This window comes from Chanos chanos, chromosome 16, assembly GCF_902362185.1.
Source record: "Chanos chanos chromosome 16, fChaCha1.1, whole genome shotgun sequence".
Classification (NCBI taxonomy): Eukaryota; Metazoa; Chordata; class Actinopteri; order Gonorynchiformes; family Chanidae; genus Chanos; species Chanos chanos.
The window spans coordinates 14,928,251-14,949,942 of NC_044510.1; the positions used below are offsets into that span (position 1 = coordinate 14,928,251).

At 47.1% G+C, this 21,692-nt stretch overlaps 1 protein-coding gene across 1 annotated transcript; it reads left to right on the forward strand.

The window, feature by feature from the left end:
- The first annotated feature begins 260 nt into the window (after nucleotides 1-260).
- nup98 (nucleoporin 98 and 96 precursor) lies at nucleotides 261-19,638 on the forward strand. The gene is given in 34 exon segments (XM_030793498.1): nucleotides 261-430; nucleotides 1,872-1,975; nucleotides 2,119-2,214; nucleotides 2,475-2,657; nucleotides 2,949-3,091; nucleotides 3,235-3,342; nucleotides 3,470-3,653; nucleotides 3,941-4,095; nucleotides 4,292-4,432; nucleotides 4,582-4,668; nucleotides 4,670-4,715; nucleotides 4,849-4,941; nucleotides 5,205-5,348; nucleotides 5,952-6,085; nucleotides 6,852-7,039; nucleotides 7,528-7,647; nucleotides 8,267-8,547; nucleotides 8,806-8,919; nucleotides 9,277-9,415; nucleotides 9,712-9,889; nucleotides 10,322-10,474; nucleotides 11,962-12,183; nucleotides 12,843-12,972; nucleotides 13,339-13,759; nucleotides 14,005-14,237; nucleotides 14,664-14,924; nucleotides 15,203-15,360; nucleotides 15,738-15,878; nucleotides 17,093-17,244; nucleotides 17,447-17,668; nucleotides 17,895-18,136; nucleotides 18,306-18,460; nucleotides 18,899-19,010; nucleotides 19,258-19,638. Coding segments are annotated over 33 exon segments (5,415 nt in total). The 5' UTR covers nucleotides 261-430; nucleotides 1,872-1,899; the 3' UTR covers nucleotides 19,461-19,638.
- Nucleotides 19,639-21,692: the final 2,054 nt, after the last annotated feature.

Genomic DNA, 21,692 nt, shown 5'->3' on the forward strand with positions numbered 1-21,692 from the left:
CAAGCTTTTTAGTTTTTATCTTCAAAATTGTGTGTGTTCAATATTATCAACTCAATACACTCTGTGCTGTATACTTAATTTATGTGGTCTACTTTAACTACGAGAAAGAAGTACAACACGTTATTGACGGATTTGCTGAACTCTGCATTTGATAAACAGCGCTTGGATTCGCCTGTTCGTGACGTAGAAGGCGATAACGTTAAGCGTAGCTGATGTCACGTAGTTAGCTGTCGAGCTATTCCGTTAGCATCGCTGTTACACGCAACATATTTTCCCTCCACCTGAGATGAACCTCAGCACTTAGTGCTGGAAATCAGCGGTGACTTCGAAGTTTTAAATTTCAGCTGGCTATAACAAAGTGTCTTCTCGCGTGGACGTTTCCAAACCGCGATTCCGTTCATACTGAGCGGCAACCATCGCATAATTCACGGTAAGTGGTAGCTTTAGCTCATCCAGCTACCATAAATAGCCTGTGGGAGAGCTAACCGAAGACATCGTGATAGAGTCTAACGATAGCTAGCTAGCCCACTTAGCTAAGTTTACCTTGCTCGTAACATGTTAACATGTTAGCTAACGCTAGACAGGCAGCCTGTGTATGTAAACTTGCGCAGGTTAGTGTCCTTTAGTCTTTGAAAAAATTTGCCGACCACGTCATTCTCCTGTAACAGTATTTTATTTTGTTTGCTATTTAAACACGTTATTTAAAATGAGCGACTCATTCCATGCTTTTGCTACTGAGATTTAAGGTACTTAATTAGACACATTCTATCCAGTTGGGAGGAGCAAGCTAGCTTTAGCTAACTCGTTGTTTCGTGTTTGCCGGGAAAATGAAACCATAGACTGGCTCTTTCAGGTTTAAACCAGTGCAGACCAGGATATGTCTTGTTTGTTGTTAATTTCATGAGTGATTCTAGACATATGTTAATATACTGCAGTTCCAGCTAGTAGTAAACTTCGTGACGTAAATGTTGTTGCTGAAGAGGCCGCATAGGAACGTGTAATAGTATTCTGGCGCCCAAGATTATGGGCAAGACTCCGAAACGGTTAGTGCCATTGCTTTCGTAGCAACGTTTTGTTTGTTTGGAACTTCGTGATACGTTTAACCTGTGACATATCTATTGAACTAACAAGTCGGGCAGATTTAATCAGTTTGATAGGTTAACTTTTGGGTCAGCGAGGTTGATAGACGTACACACGCTTAGCTATGTAGCCGGCAACGACGATAAATAAGCAAGTTAGCTTTTCAGTAACCTTAGAAGTGTAGGATGCAAGCGCTGTTTTTCACTTCACGACGTGTTTTCATAACGCACGTGAACCGTGTGGTCTCTTTTCACTTTTTTCACCAATGCCCGTCTGACGACAAATAACGTCTCTGTCATGTTAAATTCATTTTCTGTGTGAATTTGGGAGTCTTGTAGACGTCACTCAGGTAGCAATGTTATCTGGAACTCATCAGTCTGGTCCTACAAAATTTAGATTATAAAGCGCACGGACGATGCAGCCGGTCTGTTGATTGGCATGCTTAATCGTGTTTAACTGAATGTTTTAGAAGTTTGGAAAATGTGACTAAATTTAAAATCGTCTCAACGTCACATCCTGCGACGTGAACGTCACCTTTTCTCATCGAAATAAACAGGTTTATTCAGTGAATTTGTCACTTTTTTACATGTGTTTTCGCTCCGTCATCATGTGTTAAAAGCAAAAGTATTCGTGAACGTTAATTATTTGTTACTTCGCTCTTTAAAATCTGTCGCGAAACGATGCTTTGTAGTTTAATTTTGTTATTGGCGCACGCCCTCACACTGCCTTATTTTTCCTCTGAAATGACAACGCTTACTTGACTGGTCATATCGTTCGTGTTTCTTTAACAGACATATGCAGTCCCTGTAGCTGTAAAAGATGTTCAACAAATCGTTTGGAGTCTTTGGAGGAGGCACAGGCGGTTTTGGGACCTCCTCTACGTTTGGACAACAGAGTAAGTTAAAAATTTCAGTGACTTTGTGTGAAACAGCATCAGTTACCACTGAAAGAGTAGATATGCTTTTGATGTGGTGCATGAAAAGAAGAGAACACTTTTCTGTTATGTCATGGATTAATGTTTTTTTTTGTAACTTGCAGATGCAGGCTTTGGAGCAGCAGGTGGCTTTGGTTCTTCAACGTTTGGAACCGCAAACAACACAGGAGGACTCTTTGGGGCCACACAGAATAAACCTGGTAGATGGTCATGGTCTTCTATACACATACAGAATAATCCAGACAGAACACTCGCTGTCATCACTGCATAAGGTCTATAGATTGAAGGGAGGTCACTGAAAATGCCACAAAGACAAATCAACACGCTATGATGTCTCAGCTCAATCTTGTCACAATGGACAGGAATTAGTGACTAGACTAATGTAGATGTTAGTGGTTTGGATGGGGCCTTTTTTTTTTTTTTTTTAAACTGGTTTGGTATGATTCTCTGTCCTGTGCAGGTGGCTTGTTTGGATCAAGCACCTTCAATCAGCCCGTTACCTCTGCGACCAGTAGCGGTTTTGGGTTTGGTGGTGCCACTGGCACCTCGAACAGTTTGTTTGGAAGTACCAACACCGGAGGGGGAGGTCTCTTCTCGCAGCAGAACAATGCCTTTGGAGCCAATAAACCCACCTCGTTTGGCAGTAAGTCCCTCCCCCCTGCCCCTCTCTGCTTAACAGGGCTTTTCCTTTATACAGGCGAGTGCTCAGTCAAATGTCCCACAGGAAGAGAGCCTGAGATTAAAGTGTTTGTGTCTTGTCAGTGATTCGTTCCTGAAATGAGACCTGTGTGCTGTATTTCCCTCTCCTCTGTGAGAGAATGTTACCAGTGTCGACTTTGCAGAGTAATTGTTGTTATTCAGTGACGCTGATTTTTTTTGTTTTGTTTTGTTTTTTTGTTCTGTATTCGTTTTCGTTTTCTTCTTGTGTTTCCAGCTTTTGGCACCAGCACAAGCAGTGGCGGGCTTTTCGGCACGACCAACACCAGCTCCAACCCGTTCGGAGGCGCTTCAGGCTCTCTGTTCGGGTCATCGGGTTTCGGCACGCCGCAGCCCACCGGCACCACCATTAAATTCAATGTAGGTTTCACCGCGAGACATCAGCAGTTTACCGTATGACACACGTGACGGGATTTTGTAGCTGCTTGTTCACTTTGATAACAACTGGATTACTGTAGCAAATGAATTTAATTGTTTTCTTTTTTTCCCCCCTTTTCCTTCAGCCTCCTTCAGGAAGTGACACCATGGTAAAAGCTGGTGTTACGACCAGTATCAACACCAAACACCAGTGTATTACCGCTATGAAGGAGTACGAGAACAAATCCTTAGAGGTGGGTCTTTGTTTCCCGTCCTGCGTGTACACGCTATGCTGTTTGGGGTTCGTGAAGAAATCAGGTGAGATTTGTTTGTGTGCGTGTCTGTGTGTTTCATCTTCTGTCTGTTAATTTGTTTTTGTAGGAACTGAGGTTGGAGGACTACCAGGCGGGGAGAAAGGGCCCGTCCAACCCCATGGCGGCAAACACCGGGAGTCTGTTTGGGTCGGCGGCTGCGGCCACCCCCAGCACGGCCACGGGCCTCTTCGGGTCCTCCGCCTCCAACACCGGCTTCAGCTTTGGTCAGAACAAGACTTCGTTTGGCAATAGTGAGTAACCCAGACCCTCCCTGATCCGCGCGGTGTGTCAGACTGATTTTAACTACCGGGGCTAGACTAAGGTGTGTTTAGAGATATATTAGAGTAGCACAGATGGGATGAGTTCTGACTTGTTCTCGCTTAGCCGTCAGCGTCAGATCACACCCAGGACTGCTTGTTTTTTTTTTTTCGTTCTCCCTATGCCGTACATGGTCGAGATTCACGTCGTTAGTTTTTCAGGCTTTTACCATGAAGCCTCTAACACAGATCCTCTCTCGTTCTTCCTCGCGCGGGTACAGCCGGTTTCGGCGCGGGGACCGGCGGCCTGTTCGGTCAGGCGCAGCCGCAGGCCACGAGCCTCTTCAAGCCCTTCGGCCAAACCACCACCGCCCAAAACACCGGCTTCTCCTTCGGCAACACCAACACCATGGGTCAGGCCAACACCAGCAGCATGGTAAGCTTAACTGCACAGTTTACAACACGTATCACGAGCCACATTTTACAAATTTGGCGTGATTTCAGTGGTGTGACGGGGTGTTTCTGGGCCTGAAGTGACGGGTTAGATCGACGTGTCCTCTGTGTTTTTAATCAGTTGTGGCTGGGGGGGGGGGGGGGGGCGTTGTGCTATGTAATTGTCCTCCTCTTCGTAGGGCCTCTTTGGTAGCACGGCGGCGTCCCAGGCGGGGGGGCTCTTTGGGAGCACGGCAAACACCAGCACGGCCACGGGGTTCGGGACCGGCACGGGCCTTTTCGGCCAGCCCAACACCGGCTTCGGCAACGTTGGCACGCCGGTACTGCTCCGCCTCCCTCTCGTCTCCACGTCCACGCCCTCCGTTCTTTTAGATCCCCCAGCAGCTCAGCAGAGGGCTGGACTTGACCTGTTTATTTATTTGTTTTGGTGCCAGCAGTGTTTAAAATACGCCGTCCTCTCTTCTTGCAGAATTTGTTTGGGAATAAGCCCGCGGGCTTTGGCACCACCACCACGAGCGCCCCGTCGTTTGGAACGGGCACGGGGCTGTTTGGAAACAAAACCGACGCTCACCCTGGGCACGAACACGAACACCTCCAACTTCGGTCAGTCAGTCGGTCAGTCGGCTGATTCGCTAAATCTTTATGTCGAATTATCCAAAAAAAAAAAAAAAAAAAGAAAAGAAAGAAAAACAAAAGCCTCTCTCTTACTCTATACCTCTCTTATCTGTCTTTTTAGGATTCGGTGCCAACACTGCAGGTGGAGGTCTGTTTGGAAACAAAACCACCACAGGTGGCCTGGGAACAGGTCTGGGAACAGGCTTCGGAACAGGTACGTACTCGTGGGCTGAGGGCAGGGGTTTGGCCTTAAATGGTGGTTGTATGAAATAACATCAAGTTTCAGAGAACAACGATGCAGTGTATAAAGAAACCGCAGCAGGTTGAAGGAGCTTTTTGTTAGGCTCTTACTGGGTTTTGTGTATAATATTTTTCAAGGTTGCCGTGGGTGACGGTTGCCTTGGTGATAGAATGATTGCGTGTTGCCTGGAGCTTGTGTGGCTGACCGACTTTTTTTTTTTTTTTTTTCCCTCGCAGCTGTCGGCACAGGTCAGACGTCTCTGTTTGGAAACAACCAGAATAAACTGGGCTCCACCCTGGGCACGGTGGGGACTTTTGGAGCTCCTGGGTTTAACACCGGAACCAGTACCCTGGGCTTTGGAGCACCTCAGCAACCTGTCGGTCTGTACCCGGACGTTCCCCCGATTGATTTTATTTATTTATTTATTTATTTTTATCCGAGCAGACTGGATTTAAGTAATTTAACTGAAGTAACATAAACCGCGTAGTTTAAACGATCATGGGGCACAAGTGGAGAGTCCCATCAGTGTGCAGATGCCTGAGCCATGTCTCAATACTCTTCACTGTTCCCTTTCCTGGTTACCTTGTTCCCTTAATGAACAGGATAAAAGGCAGTTTCGATGACTCTGTAATGCATTCCTGGGATGTTTGTTTTGTACTTCGACACACGTGGTTCAGTTTGTGGTTTAGTAACTTGAGGTTTAGGACTCAGCGTAATGAAGTCGTGTAAGTGAACTGAGAGAGGGTCCAGTCATCCTGACACTTTACATACTGACTGTGCCCAGATCTGATGTAGAGCAGAGCTTTCCCAGTTCCAGCGTTGTGGACCGGGATAAGAATCCTGGTTCCACAGGATTGGAATTTGGGAAACCCTGCTGTAAAGAAACTGAGAACTGATTTGAAGGCACAGATAGTTGGATGGATGGAAGGATGAAGGAAGGAATAGGTGAAAGTGATGTTGTTGTTTTTTTTTTTCCCTCTCAGCGCTGACAGACCCCAACGCGGCCGCGGCCCAGCAGGCGGCACTGCATCAGCAGCTCAGCGCTCTGGCCTATTCGCCGTTTGGAGACTCTCCACTCTTCAGAAACCCGCTCTCCGACCCCAAGAAGAAGGAGGAGGTGAGAGAGAGAAAGAGAGAGAGAGTCTGATACATCATCTCAGCTCACACTGCTTAGTTTTGCCTTGTCACATCTCATTGACTGAGTATGGATTAGTTCTGTTTTCGTCGGTCGGTCGGGAGGGATTTTTGACATATTTCACTAGTTACCTCTGAGGGGCTTTATTGGCCAACAGTTTCCCTTAATACGCTAGATCCTTCAGCTTGTCTCAAGTGAGTGGTGACCAGCACTCACTGAAGGTGTTGGACTGTTCCTTGTGTTCTGTCACACCAGTTTAAACAAGGAACACTCAAAGAAATTGCTCTGTTTTCAGTAATAAAAAAAAACCTCCCCTTTTATCTTAAGCGGCCACAGAAAATTGCTCTGTTTTCAGTAATAAAAAAAAAACCTCCCCTTTTATCTTACGCGGCCACAGAAAGCCGTTTAGAGGACGTACGTCTTCCTCCGTTAAACTCCGTGACAGGGATGTCCAAATCCTGCCCTGCAGAGCCAGAGTCCTGCTGCTGCCGTCGCCTCTTCATTTCAGACTAATTCTTACATGGGCAACAAGTGTGTTTACTCCTCAGCCAATCAGACACCACAGCGGTCGGCTGGTTAATGTGAAAGCGGTCAGGACCTTCAGCCCCCCCAGGAGACAGTTGGGGCCTTTCCTGCTCGACGGGTAGAGGGAGCACTTACAGAGCAGGATTTAGGGTCCTCTAGTCGCTCTGCGTGCAGTGTGTGTGTGTGTGTGTGTGTACTCACTCCTCTCTCCTGCCTTCATCAGCGACTGAAGCCGACCAATCCTGCCGCCCAGAAGGCTCTCACCACCCCCGCTCATTACAAGCTGACCCCTCGGCCGGCGACGCGCGTGCGCCCCAAAGCCCTCACCTCCTCCAGCTCCTCCAAGTCACAGCTGTTTGACGGCCTGGACGACGATGAGCCCTCTCTGACCAACGGAGCCTTCATGCCGAGGTACGGAGTCCTCCCTGTCTTTTTTTTTTTTTTTTTTTTTTTTTTAACTGTTTAAAATCAGAATTCATCCGTGCTACAGGGTCGATATTTGGGTCTCTGAAGTGTATGTGGGATAATGATGGTTTTTAGGGGTAAGGGACGCTTAGGGGCCAGGGGGTTGTAGGTTCCAAGCCCAACTGGCTCCCTGTTGGACTGCCTGTCAGGGCGCTTAACTCTAATGTGGGGGGGGGTTTTTTTTTTTTTTTGGTCTGACCTCTTGTATATAAGGTAATTATTGTGAGTTATGAGTGATAGGAGTGAACTGTGAGGATGTTCAGCGTAAATCTGTAATGTGTATTGTGTGTGTGTGCACGTATGTGTGTATTGTGTGTGTTTGGTTTGTATGTGTGTGTGTGTGTGTGCCTGTGTGTGTTTGGTTTGTATGTGTGTGTGTGTGTGTGTGTGTGTGCCTGTGTCTGTTTGGTTTGTATGTGTGTGTGTGTTGGCAGGAAGAGCATAAAGAAGCTGATGCTGAAGAACCTGAACAGCAGTAGTCTGTATAACAGCCCTGTAAACAGAGACACAGACGACCTGGCCTCTCTCTCAGAGTACCCACAGAACGGCCTCAGGTGAGGGATCACTCACGGCTTACACCTGCCGTTTCACCGCCTGTGACTTCCAGAAACGAACTCTACCCACGGGTCCTTAAGTCCGCTACGTTTTCAGCATGGATCCGTTTTGTTGCATCTGATTTAATTCATCCTCTAATCGCCCAGACCAGTGTTGTTTTAGGTGTGCTGGTTCAGAGCTGAACTGAAAATGTTAAGGACATACAGAGCTCAGCGTAGATTTAGAAAGATCTTTCCCCTCTGTTACTACAGCTGATTCTGTGTTTGGTGAACCTTGCATTTGAACTCATTTAGCTGATAGTATAAATATTGTTGACTGTGTGGTGTTTCTCTAGAAAACAAGAAAAGTTGTGCCCAGTGGTTATATGTATTGGCATTTTAGAGTAAGAGCACTGAACTAGGATCAGCTCTCCTCCAGTTATATAACTGTATTCATGGGATTATGAAAATCATAAACTGATCATAGATCACCACTCTGACACACTTAACTCACCACATCCCCACGTTTATTTTCATAGCTGTGTTGTTATGTTTTTAAAATGCCTTATTCTTATCGACATATGTAATTAAAACCCAGACTAGCTCCCTGATGAGTGTTTTTTACTCCGACTGTTTTCAGCCGTAATGCAGAGGAGGAGGGCGGGGAGACCGAGGAGAGAGGAGGCGCGGAGGAGGATCTGGAGGTGACTAAGTTTTACACCAACCCGATCGCCAAACCCGTCCCACACAATCAGCCCAGCCCCTCCCTGCAGGACACCATCTCCGAGTTCAACGTGCGTCGGGCGGGCAGCGGCCGCGCCGCCCTGGAGCTCAGCAGCGAGGAGATATCGCTGGGAGACGAGTCCGCGCAAGAGGAGAGGGACGAGGAGCAGGAGGTGCAGAAACCTCCTCATCCTGCCGGTATGTCTCCCACATTAACCACCCTATGCGAGCCGTGGCTTCTCTGTTCCCTCATGCGATCCGGAACGCTGCGATGAGAAATGTGGTGAAAAGTCGAGCTTTCTCTCACTGCTGTCTAAAATCGCGAATTTGGCTCAGTAACTTTGATTCCGGAACTAAACCGTTGCATCAGTGCCTGTCTTGGTACTCTGGATAATTTGGGTTTTCAGCAGCGTAGTAGTGAGCTGCGCAGTGATGATGTCATGTGTCATGTGACAGGGATTGTGCTCAACCGCGTGGGGTACTACACCATCCCCTCCATGGAGGAACTGGGGAAGATGACGAGTGAGGACGGGGAATGCGTCGTGGAGAACTTCACCGTCGGAAGGAAAGGTAAGGGAATCTCTCAACCCGCCCCATAAACGGACCTCAAGTCAGAGAGCTTATTTTAAGTGAAAATTTGACTCAAATGACTGGACCCCATCCCAAAAGCTCTTCAGCCCTGCTCTCTCCTTTTGACCTCGTTCTCTCAATAGAATAAATGACCGTTTTGAAGATGATTTTTGTAAAATGATTCTTAACTGATGCCTGTTTAATGTTGTTTAGTATTGTTAAAAATGTCATGTTGTGAGTAGACAAGGGCACAGGTTGTAAAATAGCATTGTAAGAGTATGGGGACAGGACCCAGTCATTTGAATACTGAGAAGATGAAAACTTGTTCTGACTGGAGTGTATGTTCAACATCTTCAGGTTACGGGTCGGTGTTTTTCCCTGGTGAGCTGAACTTGACCAACATGAACTTGGACGAAATCGTGCACTTCAGGAGGAAGGAGGTCATCATCTACCCCGATGACAAGGCCAAGCCTCCAGAGGGGGAGGGGCTTAATAGGTTAGTGACTTTAGCCGCAGCCAGTCACACTAAGAGTCCTCGTTTACTTTTTCATATGGGTTCATTCTCGGCCCTCGCGCTCACAGCACGAAGTGAACCTGTTTCTTTCAGCTGTGCTGCAGGTACAAACCTTTTCAGTTTTTTTTGGAAACTTTTGTGAAGCGTCAGAACATTAACGGTGAAAATAATAGTCCTGTTAAGGACAACAAGGTTTGCACTAAAAAGTCGTGACAGTACTGGTACATATTCTGTTAGCTTAGCATAAAGCCTAGCGCTGTGTGTCTGTGTCTGTGCAGACGAGCGGAGGTGACCCTGGACGGAGTTTGGCCGAACGACAAAACAACCTGCACGCAGATCAAGAGCCCCGAGCGTCTGCTGGAGATGAACTACGAGGGCCGGCTGGAGCGCGCCTCCCGCAAACAGGGCACCCGCTTCCTCGATTATCGGCCCGAGACAGGATCCTGGGTGTTTGAGGTAAGAGCCGCGTGTCCACCTCACCATTCTCCATTCCACAGGGCTTGTAATAAGCCCCCTCCCCACACACGCACACACACACACACGATCCCTCTTAAACTGAAGTGCAAGTTTCACCACATTTTAATTGTTTGATTCGACCGCTCCACATTCACGTTTGTGTCTCAAAGTGATGACAGGGGTGTGAGGAGATCTGATTTTATGAAGTATTCTCACTAACATTCAGAAACCTTGAAAACTAGAGCTAGGGGCAGTGCTAAAATAATCCTAAAGGGTAAAGAGCTAACAGGGCTCCCTGGATCTTCAACATTGCATTGGAAGAATGTGTCCTTAGGCAGTGCAGTTAGGTAAATAAACATTTTAAATTGATTTTTTTTTTTTTTTTACCCTGGATGAATTACATTGAATTTTTTTTTTGTGTTTTCTGTACAGGTGGCTCACTTCTCCAAGTACGGGCTTCAGGACTCTGACGAGGAGGAGGAAGTCGCCCCAGCCAAGACCGACCTGAAGAAGCTGAAAACAGCCGTCGCCCCAGGCCTCCAGCAGCCCCTGCCTCCCAGCCAGCAGGTGGCGCCACAGGCTCAGGTATTAGGAGGAAAACATCTCTGATACACTCACACTGGGCATCCAGGTCCCCTCAGACCTCCACTGACAAACAGGGCGGGTGGGGGGGGGGGGATGGGGCGGGGCCAGGCAGAGACGGATGGGCCATAGGATTTTGTGTGAACTACAGCTGCAGTGGGTTATCTGCACTGGCTTTTAGGAAGAGTGTCTTTTTTCTTTTTCTAAAAAGAGATGGTGTGTGTTGGCACGTATGCTGTTTTTACAGTTAGTGGTGTGTGCTGCTTTTTTTTTTTGTTTGTTTGTTTGTTTTTTTTTTAAGTTAATCCTAAATCAGGTTTTGATATGTAATTGCTTAATTTTGGTGAGCAGGCCTCTGTTGCTATGTTACTACAGATGTCAAAATTCTGATGCACAGTAGGGTGCTTACACACGCACACACACACACACACACACACACGCACTTGAATACATGCATACACACGCGCATGCACACAGACATACACATGTATATGCATACACACACACACACACACACACATACACACATTTGTAGCACAAAGAAGACAGTTTGTGAAGATGCTGAGTTAAAATGAGGCATGACACACTGAAATGAAACTGTGAATCCAGGCGAAAGCATGTGGTTTTTGTTATTGTCATGAAAATTTGATTCACACACACAATTCCACATATCACAGATACCATCTTTTGACCTTTACGCATGATAAATATTTTAGTCTCCGTTCCAGTAACCAAACTTAGTTTCTTTGTCACTTTGTGTTGGTTTGAGTTTGAATCAGGGCTATGCAGGAAAAGTCAAATGTGGTATTAGAAAGCAAGATTGTTTACACTTTTATCTTCTGAATCTTTTGTTGTTTTCCTCAAATGCTGATACAGAATGCAAAAATGTCATTTAATGCTTAATCTGTGTTTGTTTGAGTGATATGCAGTATACAGTGTAATTGAATGAAACGTGTTTTTCACTGCTTTGTGCTTTAGTGACTCAGTAAGTCTTCTGTACTATGTATGAAGTTAAGATATTATATTTCATTAAATATAAAAAATAATTTACTTTGTCTTTTAAAATTCATCAACTGAATAGTATCTCATGAAATGCATAAATAACTTAAAAAAAAAAAAAAACTAAAAACAAATACTAATGTATTTGAAATGTACTCTATTTTTGTGGAAATGCTGTTTTATTTTGAAAGAAATAAAAATTGAATAATGAAGACAAAAAGCTTCAACGCTCAGTTACACTCGTGTGTGTACAGTAAAACTGTTTTATAAAGAAGAAAAACATGGACTCCTGTCCTGACAGCAGTTTGACTGTGTTGCATTACTTGTTTTTCCACTCAGATGGGAACAGATGGGTTTCATAAGCCCAGGCTGTTTTCTAGACTCCTGCTGTACATACAGTACTTGTTTAGCCGTCAGAATGAATTCAGAGGGGCTCAGAAGGGTGAGATGTGATGGGTTTTCCGTGTGTGTGTGTGTGTGTGTGAACACAGAGCACAGCGGTCCTGGAGTTGCTGAGTCGTGTAGCGGACATGGACAGCGATGCTGACATGACTCAGGAGGTGCTGGTGGAGAGTGTGATGGGAGAAGAGGAAGGAGAGAGGGCCGTGGAGGAGGAGAGAGGCCCTGGAACACAGACGCCCACAGAACAACCACCACTGTCTGCATCCGGTCACATCGCTGCCTCGCTGGGCATCAACCCACACACACTACAGGTACAGCACACACACACACACACACACACACTACAGGTACAACACACACACAAAACCCAACCCGCACACACTACAGGTACAACACACACACACACTACAGATACAACACACACACAAAACCCAATCCACACACACAAAGCCCAATCCACACACACAAAACCCAATCCACACACACTACAGATACAACACACACACTTTACAGGTGCAGCACACACATACAAGACCCAACCCACACATGCATGTACACATGGAACCCAACACTCACACACACACACACGCGCACACACATACACATAGAACCCAATTCTCTCACACACACACACGCACACACATACACATAGAACCCAACTCACACCTGTATATACAGATACAGCCCAACCCACACACACTACATGTACAACATATGCACGCGCACACACACACACACACACACACACACAGACTCCAGACCAAGCTGACATCCAGTCCACCATGGCTGTGTTGTTACTCCCTTTCTCCATCCCTCACTGATCACAGGCGATTTACACTTTCTCTAAATCTCCTCTTAGACAGACATACATCCCCCAATGCTGCCTGACCAGACACTCTCCTCTCTGTGGGAGGATCCTCATGTTTATAAACAGTGTTTATATGTGTCCTTTTTTTTCTGGTCCACACAGATCATGAAGGCGTCTCTGTTTGCCGAGGACGACGACTGTGACCCCTTTCAGGACCAAGTCCCAGTGCGGCCCCCTCAGGACACTGCCTCTCCAAGGGTCTTACTGCCTGGGTCTCAGGGCAGGCTGTCTGGTGAGTGACAATCCGCACCCTGTCTCGCTCGCACACACACACACACACACACACACACACACACAGAGGCCCACCGGTTCTCACGCCAGTGTCTCAGGGACGTATACTATAGTGTGTCCTGTCACAGACCAAATCAGTGTTTAGAGAATCTCACCCTGCCTGAACCGTGCTGATCAGAGACCGCAGTGCAAATCAGCGGGGACGGTGACACTCAGAGACTGGGTTTGAGCCCTTTTTCCAGAAGCAAAGAGACATAAACATCCCTGAGTCTTAAGTGATTTCATTTAATGCTGACTGTGTGACTGGGATGATAACTATGAAATGTGCGATTACTTTACTGATTGATTTTTGTTTTTGGTCTTTCAGTCGGAGCGCTGCTCCAGGCCAAGTTCACTGGAGGAGGAGGACTGTTTACTCACCTCCCAGACCTCCCGTTTGGTGGAGTCCCTCAGAAACTCGCCAAGCCCGCGGTGTCGGAGTCTCCCTGGCCGTCGCTCGGCCCCTCCTTCCTCCTGCCGTCCGCTGCTCCCGAGACCTCCCTGCGTACGGTGGGGGCCCGGCGACTAGGAGGCCCGGTTCCAATCCAGAGCTCCGTGACCCTTAACAAGGGTCGTCTGCTCATGGACGCTGCTCTGTTCACGGGCCGCTCGTTCCGCGTGGGCTGGGGGCCCAACTGGACGCTCGTTCACTGTGGGGAGCAGCTGGGAGGGGGGAAAAAGAGGGTGAAGGAGCTGCCTGGGGATGGCATGGGCTTCGGCTTCCTCCCCAAACCCACCAAAACCAAACAGTGAGTCCATTACCCTGTTCTCCTGTGCTCTGATTGGTCAGTTAGAGCTCTGACAGTAGATTCCTGTGCTCTGATTGGTCAGTGATGGTTCAGACCCTTGGTGTGCTGTGCTCTGATTGGTCAGTTAGAGCTCTGACAGTAATTTCCTGTGCTCTGATTGGTCAGTGATGGTTCTGACCCTTAGTGTGCTGTGCTCTGATTGGTCAGTCAGAGCTCTGACAGTGTTTTGTCCTGCGCTGTGATAGGATCACGGAAAGCCCTTATAAAGTGCACGTGGAGCAGGTGGCGGGGCTGGAAACCAAGGCGAGCGCGGAGAAACTGGCTGTGTTTCACGGCCCTCTGGAGATCAGCCTAAAGCACAGCACCGTCAGCACCGCCGAGTCCTGCCCCTTCCTCCAGCCGCAGCGGGGCGTGGACGCCCTGCACGAGTACGCCGAATGGATCACTGCGTTCAGTAAAGAGGGGGGAGCGGGGGACGGTAAGACGACCCTAAAACCCACCTGGACCATCTCTCACATTCACTCATCTTAAACCCTGTCCCTTAGCTTAGGTCAAGACCCAAAAACTCACCTGGACCATCTCTCACATTCACTCATCTTAAACCCTTCCCCTTAACTTAGCTTAGGTCAAGACCCAAAAACTCACCTGGACCATCTCTCACATTCACTCATCTTAAACCCTTCCCCTTAACTTAGCTTAGGTCAAGACCCAAAAACTCACCTGGACCATCTCTCACATTCACTCATCTTAAGCTAATTTAAGGGACAGGGGTTAGGTCAAGAGCCTAAGGTTTCATGTGCTTTAAAAAGTTCAAGAGTGTGACATCACTTATGTTATTGTACCTATAATAATGTAATAATACTTACTTATATTATTTCTGTTTATCCGTTCTCTCTCTCGTTAGGCGTGTTGGATCACTGGCAGCAGGTTTGGACTTTATGTGAAGCTCTCTGGGGTCGTCTCGGCGACCAGGAGGCGGAGCCTGATCACCAGGACGACTACCAGCTGCAGCTTGAGCGGCGACGGCGGTTCTCCCATTGGCTGTCGGAGAGCGCAGCCGTGCGCATTCAGGAGGAAGTGCAGCAATCCGGACACCTGGAGGCCATTTTCAGTTACCTGACGGGAGACCGCATCGGCGACGCCTGCAGACTCGCCCAGAAGAGCGGTGGGCATCGAAAAAAAAAAAAAAAACGAAACAAAAAACAAAACATTCACAGTCTCCAGTCATAGAGTTCAGATCCTCTACTGACAGACCAGACAGAAAAACATCTCACAGTTAGAAGAGTGTTGTTCTCTATGGTGCCTCCACATTGTTAATTAAATGACGCCTTGTTTGTAACTCCTAGAACTGAAGTATGGAGATATGGTGCAGAAGTTCTTTTGAAGTGTGTTGCTGATTGTGTGTGTGTGTGTGTGTGTGTGTGTGTGTGTGTGCGTGTTCAGGAGACCACCGTCTGTCCCTGCTCCTGTCTCAGGCGACGGGTTCCCATCCCAGTCGGGAGCTGTTGGGAATGCAGTTGGCAGACTGGAACGGAATGATGACTGACTCCTTCATACAGGAGGAGAGACTCCGTATCATCACCTTGCTGGCAGGAAAACCGGTATGTGGACGTGCGTGTTTCTGATTTGCGAGTTTGTGGTGTATTGGAAGGATTCTTGTGTGTGTGTGTGTGTGTGGAGCGTGTTGGAGTATGCGCGTTTTGCCAGTTTGAGTGTTTGAATTAATCTTGTGTTAATAGTCTTTTGTGTGTGTGTGCATGTTAATAATCTGTGCGTGTGTGTACAGGTGTGGCAGTCGACAGACTGCTGTATAAACATGTGTTCTGAGCTGAAATCTAGTGTTAATAATTTGTGTGTGTGTGTACACAGGTGTGGCAGTTGACAGACTGCTGTATAAACGTGTGCTCTGAGCTGGAATCTTGTGTTAATAATCTCTGTGTGTGTGTGTGTGTGTGTGTGTGTGTGTGTGTGTGTGCAGGTGTGGCAGTCGACAGACTGCTGTATAAACGTGTGCTCTGAGCTGGACTGGAAGCGCTGTGTGGCTGTGCACCTGTGGTACATGCTCCCACCCACAGCCTCCATCGCAGACGCACTCATCAAATACGAGGCCGCCTTCCAGGTACCCACACCCCCAGACACACTCACTATTTATTCACCCCCAACAACCCCAGACTCACTCGCTCACTATTTATTCACCCCCACAACCCCAGACTCACTCGCTCACTATTTATTCACCCCCACAACCCCAGACTCACTCGCTCACTATTTATTCACCCCCACAACCCCAGACTCACTCACTATTTATTCACCCCCACAACCCCCGACTCACTCACTATTTATTCACCCCCACAACCCCCGACTCACTCACTATTTATTCACCCCAACAACCAAAGACTCACTCACTATTTATTCACCCCCAACAACCGCAGATTCACTCACTATTTATTCACCCCCAACAACCGCAGACTCACTCACTATTTATTCACCCCCACGACCCCAGACTCACTCACTATTTATTCACCCCCACAACCCCAGACTCACTCACTATTTATTCATTTGTTTAAGATGAGTTATCTTATCGACTGATTGACTGTTAGTTGGTATTCTGTTTAAAATCAGTTACACACAGGAAAAAAAAATTGAAGTGAACATTCAAGCTACTATTTCATTGGTATTCTCACTCAAGAACAGACTTTGAAATTTAAAATTTTATGTTAAATTTTTTTTTCTTTTGTCCTAACACAAATAAGAGGGGGGGGGGTTCCTTACTTTCAAGGAGTGGGGGGCATCTTGTTTGTAATCTTCACAAAATAAGACTGTGGATTAATAATCCTGGGTGGTTGTCAATGTGATCCCGGTATAGTTCCATGGCTGGAGGTGTCCAGGATGCTCTGTATGATATTATGGTCTGTGGGGTTATATTGCTAATCTCATTGGTCTTCCGCCCATGGGTTTTCCTGTTTAATCTTTTTAAAAATCGTTAGAAGTTGTTTTTCATCTGTTATCATGTGTGGTCCATGTTTAATTGAATAAGCTTTTGTAATAAGGTTAAAATAATCAGTGTAATGTCGTCAAGCAGAGCTGAGGGCTCCACTCTGTCTAAGGAAGAGGATGTCCATATATGGGCATTGACTGTAGAGATGTTTTCATTTGAAAAGTGTATGTGCAGATGAAAGGCAGCTTTTCTTTTGATTTACTGAATGAAAGAGCATTACTGGTTCAACCACTCGGCTAGTGTAACGGAATTGGAGTTGGATTGACTGGAAATTCAGTGTGGGCTTAAGGGCTCATCCGAGTTATGTGTGTGTCTGTCTGTCTGTCTGTGTGTCCCAGGGGTCAGGAGAAGGTCAGAAGTATGCCTGCGCTCCTCTTCCTCCGTACGTGGACGACACTCCGCTGAGCCTTGAAGAAGAGATGGAGGAGGCGGAGCCTAACAAGCAGCTCTACGACATCTGTTTCCACCTCCTCAAACTCTACAGTGACAGGTCGGCTATTAAACACAACACGCTGACTCCACCAGTGCTACACACTTACACTACATACCGTTTTATCATTGCCTGCATCGCTAGCAACCTCATTTTTTTTTTTTTTTTTAAAGCTGTCCTGTACACACAGACACACACACACACACACACACACACACACACACACACTGAGCGCTGATGTTTTATGGATATTGTCTCACAGGCACTACAGTCTGCAGCAGCTGCTGGACCCGAGCGCCGTCACGGCCGAGGTCCTGGATTACAGGCTGAGCTGGCACCTCTGGAACGTTCTGCAGGCGCTGAACTACGACCACCTGTCGCCCGCGCGGCAGGGCCGGCTGCACACCAGCTACGCCGCCCAGCTCGAGAGCGCCGGTCTCTGGGAAATGGCCGTCTTCGTGCTCCTGCACATCCCTGACGCCGCGTAAGAACCGCTGTGGGGAGGGGGAGGGGGAGGGAGTACAGTTTAAAATAAACAACAGAGCTCATAAAGTACTGATGGTTAATGAATCAAACTGATGATAAATGAATCAAACTGTCTGAGCGAGGGACCGTTCACGCCCTGTTGTTATGTGTTAGCCCCGCGGATACCGAGCGTAACGCTGAGGGGAAATTTCGTTGATGGTCGTTTGTCGGCCGTGTTCCCTCAGGCATCGGGAGCGCGCGGTCAGAGAGGTGCTAAACCTTCACTGCTCCTTGGAGGAGACGGAGGAGTCGGTGGAGAAGGAGCAGTTCCTCACAGAGAAGCTCCACATTCCCATGCAGTGGATCCACGAGGCCAAAGCCACACGAGCCTGCAGTACCGGAGACAAACACAAGGAGGCGATGCACCTCTACAGAGCCGGACATTGGAACCACTGCCACCGCCTGGTCATCCAGCACCTGGCCTCAGGTAACCACGCACATAAGCTCATGCTGGTTCTGGTCTCTTGTTTTGGGTTCTGAGAACCGTGAATGCAGTCCAAGCTCATGCTGGTTCTGGTCTCTTGTTTTGGGTTCTGAGAACCATGAAGGCAGTCCAAGCTCATGCTGGTTCTGATCTCTTGTTCTGGGCTTTGTAGACTGCATCATTAATGAAAGACACGGCTACCTGCTGGAGTTCCTGGAGGGACTGGCCGATCCCGAACGCTGCGCTCAGGTGCAGGACTGGGACAGAGCTGGAAAGCTTTACCTGGACTACATTCACGTCATCCAGACGCTACAGACCATTCAACAGGTAACACACTGCCTTATCGCCCGTACAGACATTACCCCGTCATCAACATGCCGCTCCATATAAAACACACACCGTGAGACCCGCACAGTATTCACGCACAGCTGTGACACACTGTTCCATAGACCACACACACTGCACCTACTAAACGCTGATGCTCATGTTTGTTGGTTCTCACATGTCATTAGAAATGTTTGGTCAGAACTATGGCTAAAACGTCCGCTCGCTGCCGCTGGAACATGTTAGTGAATAGACGCAGAACTGGCAGGTGTGTGGCTGTCTGGTTCCTAAACTGTGTGTTTATTGGATAGTGGTAAAATGTATTATTTTTGCTATTACTGCAATAACTCTAACTGTGCTTGAAATCTAATCATTTGGTGTGTGTGTGTGTGTATGTCTATGTCTGTGTGTGTGTGTGTGTGTGTGTGTGTGTATAAACAGATGGAGGGATCAGAGTACGAGCTGGAGCAATTGCAGACAGAAGTGACGTCACTGTGCAGTAGGATAGAGCTCCTCCCCTGTTTCACAGCCAAGGACCGCCTCGCCCAATCAGGTGAGACGCCTCGTCCGTCACTCAAACCGAATGGGATGCTCTGCCGCTTCCCGCGAGTGGACTCCAAAGCAGGGTTGTTCGCAATCCCATTAAATGCTTTTGGAGAGTGGTTTTTTGTATGGACCCTCAAAACCCAATTTTTATTAAACCAAACCTGCTAACTGTCCCGTCCCGGTCTTAACCCCCCTCCCGTGTACATCTCTTTCTCTCTCTCTCTCTCTCTCTCTCTCTCTCTCTCCGTCTGTAGAGATGGCCAAGCGTGTGGCAAACATCCTGCGTGTGGTGTTGAGTCTGCAGCAGGGGGCGGAGGGTACCCCAGACCCTCTCCAAATCCCGCTCTGTCACCTGGCCCCCCACATCGGCCGCCTGCCCATGCCGGAGGACTACGCTCTGGAAGAGCTCCGCAGCCTCACCCAGTCTTACCTGCGCCAGTACATCACCAGTCACTGAGTCCGCCGGAGCCCAGGGCCCCCCGGGGGCCTCAAAACCCCGGGGGCGTGCGCAGTCGGGCCCTGCTGTGTGTTTCAGTGTTTCACAGCCTCCCTGGTTCTGCTGTCATAGGCTGCTGTCCAACCCTGGTTTAAGTCCAGTCCTCCGCTCAAAGCATTCCTTTGTCTGTCCCTGTGTGTGTGTGACTGTGTACCTTGGAATTTTTTTTTTTTTTTTTAAATGTGTTTAATGTTTTTGTACAACTAGAAGTCAAGAGTCGTGTGTGTTTGTTGCATAATTGAATGACATTTTGCAGAATCTATTAAATAAAACTTATTTTGCCCCTTTGACCTGACCCCAGATGTAACTATACCCTGTTTAAAGGGCAAAAGTCACCAGCTATTAGAAAAAATGATTGTTTTCTTGACTTTTGGCAAGATTTATGACAATTGAAAGTGCAACTCACATTTCTTTTTTCTCATGGAAGGTTTTTTTCCCCCCACTTACTGATGAACATTGAACACGTCGTCTATGGTTCACTTCAATTATTCTGGTAAAGACAGACTCATCTGCCCGTCGTCGAAGACCGTTAGTTTAAACTCACCTGAGGCGCGTGCATCTCATAATGTATTTCTGTGTGTGTTTGTTTGTTTGTTTTTTTGAGCCCCAAAAATGTGTCTTATTCTTTCGTATATGCCTAGCAGGCAAAGGTTTGTTAACAAATCTGTCTGATTCGGTGTGTGAAAGTTCATCTTCGAGTGTGATTACACAACTAAGTGAATATTATCGCTACCAAAAGATATCCGGTGTCATGAATAAACGGGCACGGATATTTCTATTTTTGTAGGGGGTTTTGTACATATATAATGAAATCGGCGAAATCAGATGCTTACAGGTGTAACAGAAACCTGTTAGAGGTTGGAGTAACACCTGAATATAAAGACGTATTTTAAAGTTTCTAGAATGTTCTGTAAACCTAAATGCATTTTTATTATAATAAAAACCTACGAAAGACCTAAAATTCACTCTTGGGGTTAAGCTTTCGTTACCTGTGTGCTCGGAGAACGGAGCGACATCGGATCCGTTCGCTCTCTGTTCATCTCTCGCTCTCTGAGCACAAGTTCTATACCTGCTGCTGTCACATAGTAATGCAACTGCTCTTGTTATCGGAAAGGCAAATTGTTAAATCGCTTCATTTCACTTTGAAGTTTGGTTCGTGTGTGAAGTGTGAATGAAACCCACGCGCGGTTTTTGCCCGCGTTATTGGTTCTGTGCTTTTCTTTGTGCATGGCTCAAGTTGTTTTTTTTTTTAACTATTATTATTACTATTATTAAACCATTAATAAATCAAAGAGCAAATATATTTTGTCGTCATCAGTAGTTATCAGTTTATGTTGAATAAATGAGTGAATGTTCTGTTTGTTCTTGATTATCTGCTGGTGTTCTCTGTATCATTTTTGTAGGCTGGGGTTAGATATAGCGCAAGAATTTAAAGGGCGACATTAGCGCGCGACCTTTGAAGATGAGAGGGACAGTTAATGCGTAGGCTTATTCTCTTACATCACAATTACCTCATATTCGTGCAAAAAAAATGCATGTCTCCCACTGCTGAGTGATTGTAACATAATTTGGTGATGCCAACTGGAGACAAATCAGATGAGCGGGGTCATTTTTTGCTCAACCTACTGTAACTGTTAGTTTAGCGTCAATTTTCATTTTATTTTCAGGGCAGGACAGCATCAGCGACCCTACACACGCCCCGACAAAGTATTAGGGGAGCACGTTAAATGAAGTTAGAACCGGACACCCATCGTAACAGTTAAACGTGTTTCGCAGGGATATAGCTGTTCCTTGGCCTAATACATTATTTATTATTACTCTTGTCCTGGTGTTGCCTGTTATTTAAGTGTCGGGAAGACAACTGATCTTTAATTGGCCCGCATGTCAGAGACACAGTCACTCCAACAAACGCAGAACGCGGCCAAATGACTTTCCGATTATGTTTCTGACCCTTATCAAGGAGTTCTCGTAGCGAGAATTTTAGACTCGCAGCCATCAGATGAGTTTACACCTGTGACGAAAATGCTGCAACGCTCCCAAACTACATGGAGTGAACGTGGTTTGAGCATTTAACATCCAGTGTTCCTGCAAGCTACGTCCACCTCGCAGTGAAAGCGCGCGTCACGGACTGACCAGCACTACTGTAATTAGCACAGTGCGTTTTGGTTGCCTCGCTGCACTCCTCGATCTGCT